The following is a 12,199-nucleotide window of genomic DNA, read 5'->3' on the forward strand; positions in this document are numbered from 1 at the left end:
GGCCTCCATCCTGCCAAGGCCAGCAGATCCTTTATTCCAGGGGAGATTAACAAAACCAAGCTTCTATTTATAAACACGCCTCTTCATTAAGACTACACAGTGTTGTTTCAGCTGAAAGGATTCCCGCTGTACACTGAGGAATTTTAACAAATTCATAAAACAAAACCGAGGTTTGAGACTTTAAAAGATGGTCTGCATGTTTAATAAAAATTTGTTAAATGAGAGAGACCTTTGAAATGCCAAGTAGGGTGGCATTTAAGACTCAATTTGCAATTAAAATGAAAATTAAATAAGCTTAAACTGATTTGGCAGACTATTATGTTTGCACGTTAAGGTGCCACATGGACTGGATACACAAATAATACGACACAAAAATAGCAAGAGCACAGCTTGCACTTCCATATACACATAATTTCAAAACAACTGGGTGCAGGTTTCTTTCAGTTTGTTACCTTGCAGGTGTATCCGCCTAAGAAGTCGGTGCAAGTGGCTCCGTTCTGGCAGGGGTTGGGGGTGCATTCATCCACCTGGTCCTCACAGTAGCTCCCGGTGTATCCAACCTGGCAGTGGCAGTAGTGAACGTTTCCTGCGTCCAGACACTGACCAGAGTTATGACACAGATCCGCGACGACGACTCCTGCACAGAGAGCGTGAGACAGAAGGTTCTGTTGTTAGTGCTGTTTTCGAAAATCTTTATTCGCTTCTCATCTTTAAAGCCGACTGACATGCACACACAAAGAAACACACACTACTTTGAAAACCCCCTGTACCATCCATCTTACCTCTCTGTTTGGCCGCCACCTCACAGGAAACACTGGGGACGTCACAGTAAAGGCCCGTCCAGCCGGTCTCACACTCGCAGCTATAGGTGGTGCCCCTCTGCCAGCAGGTTCCCCCGTTCTTACAGGGCGACGAGTCGCACCAACGAACCAAGTTCTGAAAGGTGTGTATCAGATGTAGCAATGATAGACTGACTGGGTGCTGTTTGAACACACAGTATCAATCTGATATTTATTTCTAACAATTTAAATATTGCAGTAAGCTTTGATTTGGTTGATTTAAGAGCATTTAAATGACAGATATACAGTAAGTATATCATATAAAAAACATTCACTTTTCAACTAAATTTATTGCAGGTTTTACATAGACATCTGGGATAATACAAGTGAGTAAAGCGATACAGACTAACTCGACCTCAAGCCCCTCTCCCTCCTCCTACCTGACAGTTGAGTCCCGTGTAGCCATGAAGGCAGGTACACTTGTAGGTGCCGTAGCTGTCCTGGCAGGTGCCGCCGTTCAGACAGGGTTTGGAGTCGCACTCGTTGATGTCATGCTGACAGTAGCTCCCAGTGAAGCCGGCTGGACATAAACATGTGAAGGTGTTGATGCCGTCCACGCAGGTGCCGCCATTGAAACAGGAGCTGCGGGGAAAATAAGATTATGAAATCCACCAAAATGAGCTGTGAAGTAGAGACATGGCAATGCCCTACTTCATATTCAAACTTTGTTTCCCACACAGGAGCTCCACAGATGATGTAGAGGGACACTAGTTACAATCTAATTCAATGTACAGGCAATTCATCTTATATTGTTTATATATATTGGGACAGCCTCAAATAGGAGAAGATGAAGTTGGTGGTAAATCGGTACTCCACCAGAGAGGGCAGTAGTGGACAAGAAAATGGGGTCTAAATTAACAAGAGGGTGAAAGTGAACCTGCTGTTCTGAACAAATGCCCTTACCCACCAACCCTTGCAAATACACACACAATGACCAGTGTTCCCCTGTCTGTCTTGTGTCTTAAAATAAAGGCTCTGGAGTTTGAATGGGATACTTTTAGCTCTTGATCCTTTGCTCCGTACCTCTCCGTGCAGTCAGGAGTGTTATTTTCACAGTGGATTCCACTGAAGCCTGGCGGGCAGGTACAGGTGTAGCTGTTGACACAGTCGGTGCAGTTGGCTCCGTTCTTACACGGGTTGCTCTCACACTCGTTGATGTCCTCCTCGCACTTTGTTCCCCTAAAGCCGGGCAGGCAGGTACACAGGAAGCCGTTCACCTCGTCCTTGCAGAGGCCTCCGTTGCTGCAGGGGTCTGGAGGGAAAGCATTTGACTCAGCTCTAGTGAACGTGTTTCTGAGCGGCTTGGATTCCCAGGTCCCAGAGAAAAGACATAAAAGGAGAAGAAGTGGAAAACTCACTGGGCTTGCAGTCATCAACGTTGGTTTCACAGTTGCGTCCAGTGAAGCCCGGTTTGCAGCCGCAGCGATAACTGCCCAAAGTGTTCTGGCAGGTCGCTCCATTGCGACAGGGATTCTTCACACACTCTTTGATGTCCACCTCACAGGTTTGGCCTTAGAGGAGAGGAGAGCAGAAGGGAATTTTTCACCTTCTCTTTAAATGAAGGTGTGTTTGGATAACAGGATTTGGGATATAACAGGGTATTAAGTTACACTTTATTGAGCCGCAGGAGGGAAAATCAGCACATAGTAGTTCTAAGCGTAAGTAAGAAACTAAGGAAGTAAATGGTTCTAGTTGTTACTTACTTAACACAGATGTCTGAAGTTTCTCGTTTTGGATGTTAATACACATATCAGATGTTTTAATCCAAATCTAATGATTCCTCACACCAAAGCACGCTTTACTCTCTTGACAAAACTGTATGAACTTTCTACCGACAGTAAGAAAAGAACAGCTGCAGTAGGAGACGCAGGTACGCAGACATTAAAGTTTACCTTGCCATCCTTCAGGACAGACACAAGAGAAGCTCTGATAGTCGTCAGACTCTTGACACACTCCTCCATGTTTGCAGGGTTTGGAGCTGCAGGGGGCCATCAAGGTTTCACAGTTCTCTCCTATAACACATGAACACAAAATCACTCATATTACAGCATGCCTTGAATTACAATAATTCATAAACTATGCCTAACTGTCAGCCGTGTGTTATCATGCAGGAGTCATGAACTTGGAGATAACCCAACCCAAACGGACACAGAATCATCTTTCAGTCAGTGCTATCAGAAGATTTTAGCCAGGTTCTGTCAGTGTTAGAGGCCTGCAGAGACATTTCCCTATCTGTTTCCACAACACATGGCTCGTACAGGAAGCCAGCTCCGGTTTCCGGCCATTGTGAAGCCATTTGCTGTTCTGTGAGACAGGAAGCAGGCAAACAGGAAATGTGTCAAGCACCCCGTTCCCACCCCGGCACAAGCAAAAGCCTTTTATTATTCAAAGTCCTGTGGATTTTTCCAAAAAGACAACTCAACAAATACAAGAAATTTGCCCTCAGCCTTTCCATTATTATCTGTTCTGTCAAATAATAAATGAGATGACATGAAAACATTTTCCAGCTCTCTTTTCAGGGATGCTCTTGTAGCGCAGAGGAGCAGAGTGAGTCAGAGGTTTGGTGTCTTTGAGCCCTGAGGAAGTCTTGCTGCTGAACTTTACTCGACAGTCAATTCATCCGATGCTCTTTCCCCAGTAACTTAAAGTACACAGGCTGTGGAAACTGCACCCCCACCCAACCCCACCCCACCCCACCCCACCCCCAGAGTGAGGAAATGCCTGAACACCAGGCCTGCACATGGGCGTATCAAATATTTTTAATAATATTTTCATACCCGTGTAAGGCAGGACACAGTTGCACTTGTAGCCCGCAACGTCGTCGATGCACGTCCCCTGGTTGAGGCAGGGGTTGGAGGCGCACTCGTTGATGTTGGTCTGGCAGTTCGGTCCTGTCAGTGCGGGGGAATACATTACAAACACTTCAGTTTAAGTTGAAGGTCAACAGTCAAGCGGTGTGGAGGGAAGTGTGGTTTGGATGACGAACACGGACGCTACACAAGCCAAAACACTGACACGAGTTCATCCAGCCGCACACAGATACTGACCGGTGAAGCCCATGCGACAGGTGCAAACATATCCGCTGGTCATATCCTTGCAGGTGCCTCCATTCATGCATGGGTTGGATTCGCACTCATTGTTGTTGATGTCACAGTTTTTACCGCTCCAGCCAGAATCACACAGGCATTTATAGCTGACGAGGAGAAAATGTTGGGAAATTCTCAGTGATGAAGTTATATAATCCTTCCACTTGAAGTCTACCATCTGATACATAACTGTAAAACCAAAATGTATAGTACTGACAGCTGGCACTGAAAGTGTAAAAGATTCTTGATGAAGAAGATTCTTGAAAGCTAAGCTAACCGGCTGCTGGCTGCAGCTTCATTATTTAGTTTGTAGGCTGCCTCACCCGTTGATCTTGTCCTCACAGTGACCGTGGATGCAGGGGTTGCTGAGACACTCGTTGACCTGGGAGAAGCAGGTGGCGTCGTGGTAACCTTCCGGACACACGCAGGTGAAGCTGTTGATGCCATCGATGCAGGTGCCGCCGTTGTGGCAGGGGTTGATGGCGCACTCGTCGATGTTGATGTTACACATGGTACCTGCGGGAAAGGAGAGGATGGTTTGCTTTACAGTATGTGATCAAATCCAATAATTTCTTTATCGATGTATAAACAGTGAACTCACAGGCTTCGACAATACTACAATAACTTCTGAAACACTATAATTTTTCACCCTTTTTGAAGTATTTTCCAAAAAATACACAACACCAACTCATACAACGACAGACAAAGCAGCCACTACAATGAAGTCTATATCTCCGAGCAGTGACTGTATCAATTTCCAGAAACATGAGGGGTTTTAAGTCGCCCTTTGTCGGCCACTTGAGGCATTGACGCCATTCAGCCCGGTGCCACGCATAACATAAAGGCAGCCCATTTAGCTTTAAAGCAGGGACCGGCTTCCAAGCTTTTAAAAGCTCATCTTTCAGGAATCTTTCAGGGAATCTTTTCTCCCGCTCAAATCCCCGGTGACTGTGTGTGCCAGAGTGTGTGTGTGTGTATGTGTCCCCTCTTTGTGTGGAAGGGCAGCTTGCGTGTCCTAACAGCAGCAGGTTGGGGACAGGGTGGAGCTGGAAAGTGACACCGGTCGAGCCTCAGAGGAGCGTGCTCACTCGCTCGCCATCTGTCACCCTCCCCATCAGGACCACGCTCCTCTGTCCATACCTCCGATCCTCAAACCCCGTAACTTAAACACTCATTTTGTCTATCGGTCACCTGAGACGGGAGCCATGTTAACCCTGGCTTAAATTAACTATAAGGTCAAACAGCCTTTCTGCAGACTGAAGTATCTATGTTCAAGTTGCTTACCAGTGTAACCCGGTTCACAGGCGCACTCATAGCCATTGATCTTGTCGATGCAGGTCCCATAGTCGCAGGGATTGCTCTTGCAGTCGTCAATGTTGATCTCACAGTTGATTCCTGGAAGAAGTTTGCACTCAGTGACCTCAAATTTCAGATAGAAGTTACACTTGTACCTCTTTTTTTTTTTTTTCTAATGTGTGTGTGTGATCCTTACCTGTGGTTCCCTTGGGGCAGCTGCAGATGTAGCCGTTCTCTCGGTCCTGGCAGGTGCCTCCGTTCCTGCACGGCTGGCTCAGACACTCGTTGATGTTGGTTTCACAAAGCCGGCCGGTGTATCCAGGGTGGCAGTGGCAGCTGAAGGAGGCCAGGCCGTCGATGCAGGTACCGTAGTGGCAGGGGTCAGAGTAACACTCGTCGATGTCCGTCTCACAGTGCCTCCCAGAGTAACCTGGAAAAAGAGGTGTTTCGTTTTGAACTGATGCATTAACTTTGTCTTTTTTGAGTTTTAGTATATTTCTTTTTTAAATACTTGAAAAAGTTTCCAATCGTTTTGATCTGCTCAATTTGCCTCTGAAAGTTTTTAATTCTATAATTTCAGGTTTTGTTGGACCCTCTTTAGCTTTTGTTAAAACATGCGTACCTTCAGTGCACTCGCAGGTGTACTTGTTGGGCCCGTCTGTGCACTTGGCGCCATTTTTGCACGGCGTGCTGGCACACTCGTCGATGTCTATCTGGCAGAGGTTCCCAGTGAAGCCTGGAAAAACAACAAGTGGGGGGGGGGGTTATTGTGTGCATGTGTGTGAAGGAGTGTGTGTGTGTGTGTGTGTACACACATGACTACTGTGTTCTCACCATTTCAAACCAATCCCGCTCATAATCCCGAGCCCATACTATAAGAGCTCTCAACGAATCAGAAATCTGCATGTTAATTAACGAGTGTGAAACACTACAAGCTCTCTATTTTCCCTTTCACTTCTTTTCAGCACGACTCCAAAAGGAGAAGGGAGAGCGGGGGAACCAACTCGTTGAACGCGGGAGGGGGGAGAGAGGGAAAGAAATTAGGAAAGAATGAAAGTTGCGAGGCCTCCTGACCAAGGGGCGAGAGACAAAGGAGGGCCTGTCTGCTCAACGCCTCATCTGAGCCAAACTGAGCCTGTTGCCTCCTTTGTCCCCCAAAACTTTTCCATCACAATGTGCATTCTCCTGTCTTGCTTTCACCCCTACTCCACTACCCCCTCCACTCCCCGCCCGCCTCTAAAAAGAGTGAGCTTGACCTTTGACCCTGCACTATTCAAACTCCTTGTCATTCAAAATCAACCAGCAGGCTTTCTCCTTCTTCCTCGTCTCAGATACTTTCTTCTCGTTTCCCCTCTGCGGTACGATGGTACAGTCCGAGGACTAGTAGGATGTTGTCAGATGAAGCGATAAAAGTTCCTCTTCCCCTCCCCACCTCTCTGCAGGAACACACAGGTGGTTTAAGCTAAAAAAACGGATGGACGAGGAAGTATTTGTGTGGCTGGCGGCGAGCTGATTTCTCCCAGTGGAACCATTCACCGTGTTTTGACTTGGCTGTGAGCGTACACATGACGTGAGGACTGCAACGTAGACACAGATGAGACATGCACCTGTGCTGTTCGTTACACAAACTTTGATTAGAAAATATCAGGGGTTCAGAAAAACATTTAATTCTTAAAAAATGCTAAAAAAAATTTGGTACCACTTCTAATAAGGCACAAACAGGTCTACAAGCCATAACATAACTTAATAGTTAGTAAAAAATCTATTAATTAATTTTCCACTGTTTTAAAAGGATTTATAAGTTAATAAATAACTCAAGGGAATAAATAATTTATCATTGCTTTTATACTAGATCTTCCTGCAGCTCTTCTCTACAAGGTAAAGAATCTACTGTACAGTCAAAGATATTTTTCACAGCTTGGCAAGAATTTGTGAATTATTTAACCAGTGATAAAGGCATTAGTTACAACCTATACACATTTTACAATGGGTGTCTTGTTAGGAAGTGGTACTAAGAATGTTATTTTGTCAGTGGTCATCAGTCTGCTGTCAGCAGGAGCCTCCATAGATGATTTGTGTGAGCTGTTGGCTCACTATTAAGTATGTCGCCTGAGGCTTAAACTAACCACACATAACTACCAAATCAACAATAAACATAACAGCCAATATAAAGAGGAAACTTCTATATTCAAAAAGTGTATCATCAGCTGTTTGCAGACGGAGAGAGGAAAACAACACCAGAGTCTTGTGTTAGTAGCGCTGCCAGTTTCCAGCAGTGGGAAAAGAGCTGGAACGAACCTCAGCTCTATGAATTGACTGTTTATTTCCCAGGATGCCATGCAAATGTTAAGTTTCTGAGCAGTTCGGTTACAGTGGCCCAAGATGCTCCTGACTGAAATCAAAAAGACTAAAATAAAAAGCTCCATGAATGAATTTCTTACCCAGATGCACACATATGCATACACACACAAAAGGTGAAGCAGAAAATGCAAGCATGCACAGGAGCGCGGGCGCACACACACACACACACACACACACACACACACACACACACACACACACACACACACACACACACACACACACACACACACACACACACACACACACACACGATGCACCTCAGTAGCCAAAGAGGGATTTATCCCCAGACTGCTGGAATCAGACATTTCAATGGCTCTCAGTGGGGTTTCCATGGCTATTCCATGTACAGAAATGAAAAGAGGGGACCCTCGCCTCGGGACTGGCTCGCAACAGGGACAAATTTACATCTCAAGCAGGGCGGTTAAAACCCCTCCCCCTTCTTTAGCCCTCCCTTCCTGCTTCAGTATAACGGTCTGTGCGTCTCATATACACCCCCCCCAAAAAAAAACACTTTCACCACCACCACTTTGTGCCGCTTCCTCACACAACCCTCTCTCACTGTCACAGAGTTTTCATAGGCGTTAAGCTCTTGTGTTCACTCTTGTACCCCCTCTCTTAATTCTAAAGCTTCCTTGTTGGGATGTCTTTCTTTCTTTGTTTCTCTCTTTCTTGCTTTCCTATCCTTCTTTTCTTTCCTCTCTTTCTTTCTCTCTCAACAGGAGGAATCCTGCCTCTCTCCACCCAGGCTACCTTTGATCCACCCGACTCAGAGCTTCGTTATTTTCCTCCCAGAAAAGAAAGAACGAGAAAGAAAAAGAAAAAGAAAAAAAAAAAAATTACTTCCACCTCAATGATCCCACTGAAAGAATGCAAAACAAAAAAACACATTTGGGGAGTTTGAAGAACCTTCCCTTCTTTTCTTCCTTTCTCTTTTTCCCACTATCCAAGATTCAATAGTTGCATTCCTTCACCCCTGAATAAAACATCAATACCTCTTGTCCAAATAGTGTAACTCCAATGGCATGTTTGGAAAAAATAAAAGCCGCAGCAAAACAACTACCTGCCCTCAAAATAGACCAAACGTCTGCCTCATTTTGCCACCGCAACACAGAAAATGTTATTTTGTGAAGCATTGTTATATTAGTCCTGCCTGCTATTATTAGCTCTTCCTTGTTCCCAGTCACAATCAAAAGTCTTGTTTAGATCCACAAGTTTCTGCTCACTCATCAGACTTTGTACAAAAGATAAGAAACTTGTTTAAAAAGTTCAAACTTCCTCAAGCCTTTCCCTATAGATTGTTTTTTTTTTTTCCTCTCCTCCTCGACTGCCGCGTTCATTCTGGGCTACCCGGGCCTGCGTAAGCCTGCCTCAGGGCTGGGATTAGTGCCCGTCCAGAGAGGTCTTTGTGTGTGTGTGTGTGTGTGTGTGTGTGTGTGTGTGTGTCTGTGCATGTGTGTGTCTGTGCATGTGTGTGTGTTTAAGAGAGAGAGAGAGAGAGAGAGAGCCTCCTCCCGCTGCCTTCCTCCTACTCCCCCCCCCTCCCCCCTCTGTTGCAGCAGTATACGGCAGCCTCACCTGTGGGGCACTGGCAGTGGAAGGAGTTGATCTTGTCGATACACTTGCCGTTGTTCAGGCAGGGGCTGTTGGCGCACTCGTCCGTATCGATCTCGCAGAACTCCCCCTCGTAGCCTGGCCAATTAACAAGGGAGGACCGGGAGGGGGATGGATCGGTTAGACAGAGACACACAGTGAGAAGCGTTCTCGTACTCTTGTAATATAGCGCTGTAATGGATTTAAATCATACACAGTGGCTAAATGAATAGGAGTAGGACTGCTACTAACTTTTATTTTCAACTTATCAAGTGAAAAGTTTAGAGTGATGTCGTCAAATTCCTTGTTTTGTCTGACCCGCAGCGCAAAACCTGAAGATATTCACTTCACTATCATGTATGGTATTTCTGTTAAAAGGTTTAATCAAGTATGAAATTGCAGGTCATTTTTCCACTGATTGACTAATTCATTAATGGATTCAGCTGTATTTTTAGGTTGAACTGATTCGGTTGAACAGAGTCATAGTTATAAAACTGTGACCAAGCTGATGTTTTAAAATAGCCCAAAACTCAAAGATAATTCAATTTGCAACAAGATGAAAGAGAAAAACAGCAGCTCTTCACATTTGAGAAGCTGTAAAAAGTATTTTTTCTTTTTATAATAACAACAAATATATTGAAAAATCAATAAAAGATGAGCCAGGTCTCAAAAGTGTTGCGTTAAAATTGAAATAATGGACTCAGTAGGACCGTTCCTCTGGTCCACAGAGGAGTTCATGTTCATTAGCTGGAGGTTTTGTGGTCGAGCGTCTCACCTGGCATGCAGATGCAGTGGAAGTCTCCTATCTGGTCCAGGCAGGTGGCCTCGTTCATACACGGGTTCGACATGCACTCGTTGACGTCCAGCTCGCATCGCGCCCCCACGTAACCCCGCTGGCACTTACACTGGAACGAACCCTTGGTGTTTATGCACTTTCCCGCGTGCTCACATGGGTTGGAACCTGTTTAACCAAATTAATAATTTAAGTTTATTTTTGAAAGTCCGTTGTGTGTGTACAAGACCTAACAAGGAGCAATTTAAATGTAAAGACATGACAATGAGATGATTTGGGCAGTTTAGTATTGTTTGAGGAAGCCAAAACCAAAGCCTAAACTGTGTGTGATTACAGAAATAATACCCCTGAGGGTGTTATTACGGGTCCAATTATGGGCACCACAGTACCCATAATAACAGGAAAGAATGAGCTCGTATTTGGCTTGTATAAAAGTTACTAAAGCATGTGCAATGATTGAAAGTTTCTTGACAGTAATATAGCAAAACTATGACTATCTGCGTTATAATGAACTCATCAGCACAGATGAAATGTGTCCTCAGTCAGTCAGATTTAAAGGCTGAAACTAGACAACAGAAAAGAGAGTTGGCAGGTCAAGTAGTGTGAGCTTTACCCAGTGCGCACTCGTCAACATCCTGATCGCAGGAAGCGCCAAAGTATCCCGAGGGGCAGGTACAAAAATGGTTTCCGGTGACGGGGCTGGTGTCACAGTTGGAGCCCTTTTGACACGGGTTGCTGATGCAGGCGTCGTCCAGCTGGCACAGCAGACCTGGAACAGAGTGCATAAGGTGGACTCCGTTACTCTAACCTTAAAGTGCAATCCCTGAATCCCGTGCACCACTGACTTTAAACCTACAAAAATGTACCAGGCACTTTTAAACTTGCTGCTCTTTTTCACTCACTGAAAGTTTGATGTGAGCTCAAGACATTTACCGCAGGAAACATATTTTAATGTGGAATGATAAGATAAGCTGACACTTTAACCGACTGTTCAGCATGTTTAAGCGGTATATAAACATCTAACAAATGGTTTTTAACACTATATTGCAGTTATAAGTATTTATTAATGTATTAGTCAACACAAGTGGAGGCTGGTTAAATAAACAGATAATTAATGACGTTAAAGTAAAACACAGTAAAAATATGAAATATCCCTTGATGGGAGAAATTATAACGGTTAGGACAAGTGCTGTACATTAATTAAAAATTTAAAAATGTTGTTATATTTGTTTGCGACGACATTACAGTGTGTTATATCCCATTTATTAAATGTTTATATGCTGCTTATAGAGTTGCTGATGAAGTACAGAACAGTGTATTTGGTGAAGAAAAACAGGTTCCTCCACTAAAATAAACTAGTGGCAGTGAGAAGTTATCTCCTGTTCAACATTCAGAGCTACATAAACATGTAGGTACCCGTGCGGCCATGAGGGCATTCGCAGAAGAAAGAAGCTACGCGGTCATGACAGGTGGAGCCGGAGTGGCACGCGGCACTGGCGCAGTCATCGATGTTCTCACTGCAGTCGTCCCCGGTCCAGCCGTTCACACACACGCACTGGTAGCTGCCGAAGGTGTTGTGGCACGTGCCGCCATTCTGGCAGGCGTTGGGCATCAGCTGGCACTCGTCGACGTCCTCTGTGCAGATCTGACCTGTGGGTTCGGAGGATTAAAGTTTAATTGGTTTATATCCCGAAGGTTATTTAAATATATGTGCTGGAACATACAGACCTGTAAACTCTGGTCTACACTGGCAGTTGTAGGTGTTGACTCCATCTACACATGTTCCTCCGTTATGGCACTCATGGCCGGGACAGTCGTCAATGTTGTGGTTGCAGTTTTTTCCAGTAAAACCTGAAACAAAAGAGGGAATATACAGTCAGGGAATGTGTGACAGCGTATTGTTTCTTCACTTTCACGGAGTGATTTTCTACTAGTGGCGGCTTCAGATTTTCAGTAAGACATTTCTCCTGGTTTGAAAACGACATTCTCCCCTTCACGACAAAAGGGAGTGAAACTTCTCTACAGTTAAATGTGGTCAACTGTCTTTTTCCTCCCAAGAAAGAAGGCAGCTGTACCCTCCTGAGGTCTGTGGCAACCTCGCCGTGTAATAAAATCCACTCCGTTATACGGTTACACAAGAGGCAACCACTGGATTGTACAAGCGGCATGTTGGGAACTATAAAGTGAAAACCAAAACCAGTACAAGTCCAATGCCACTGCCAGGAGCCTGT

At 44.9% G+C, this 12,199-nt stretch overlaps 1 protein-coding gene across 2 annotated transcripts in view; it reads right to left on the minus strand.

The window, feature by feature from the left end:
• LOC130169456 (neurogenic locus notch homolog protein 1-like) overlaps positions 1–12,199 on the minus strand; it is a 42,105-nt gene that overhangs the window by 12,639 nt on the left and 17,267 nt on the right. For both annotated transcript variants that reach the window (XM_056376235.1, XM_056376233.1), the window contains exons 5-21: positions 11,697–11,819; positions 11,385–11,618; positions 10,582–10,737; positions 9,951–10,136; positions 9,161–9,274; positions 5,844–5,957; positions 5,418–5,651; positions 5,210–5,320; positions 4,249–4,441; positions 3,887–4,032; positions 3,617–3,730; positions 2,732–2,851; positions 2,198–2,350; positions 1,863–2,091; positions 1,220–1,421; positions 783–936; positions 453–637 (exon numbers count right to left, since the gene is read on the minus strand). In XM_056376235.1, the coding sequence (XP_056232210.1) occupies positions 453–637; positions 783–936; positions 1,220–1,421; positions 1,863–2,091; positions 2,198–2,350; positions 2,732–2,851; positions 3,617–3,730; positions 3,887–4,032; positions 4,249–4,441; positions 5,210–5,320; positions 5,418–5,651; positions 5,844–5,957; positions 9,161–9,274; positions 9,951–10,136; positions 10,582–10,737; positions 11,385–11,618; positions 11,697–11,819 (2,768 nt within the window). The remainder of the gene's footprint in view (positions 1–452; positions 638–782; positions 937–1,219; positions 1,422–1,862; positions 2,092–2,197; positions 2,351–2,731; positions 2,852–3,616; positions 3,731–3,886; positions 4,033–4,248; positions 4,442–5,209; positions 5,321–5,417; positions 5,652–5,843; positions 5,958–9,160; positions 9,275–9,950; positions 10,137–10,581; positions 10,738–11,384; positions 11,619–11,696; positions 11,820–12,199) is intronic.

This window comes from Seriola aureovittata, chromosome 5, assembly GCF_021018895.1.
Source record: "Seriola aureovittata isolate HTS-2021-v1 ecotype China chromosome 5, ASM2101889v1, whole genome shotgun sequence".
NCBI classification, from domain to species: Eukaryota; Metazoa; Chordata; class Actinopteri; order Carangiformes; family Carangidae; genus Seriola; species Seriola aureovittata.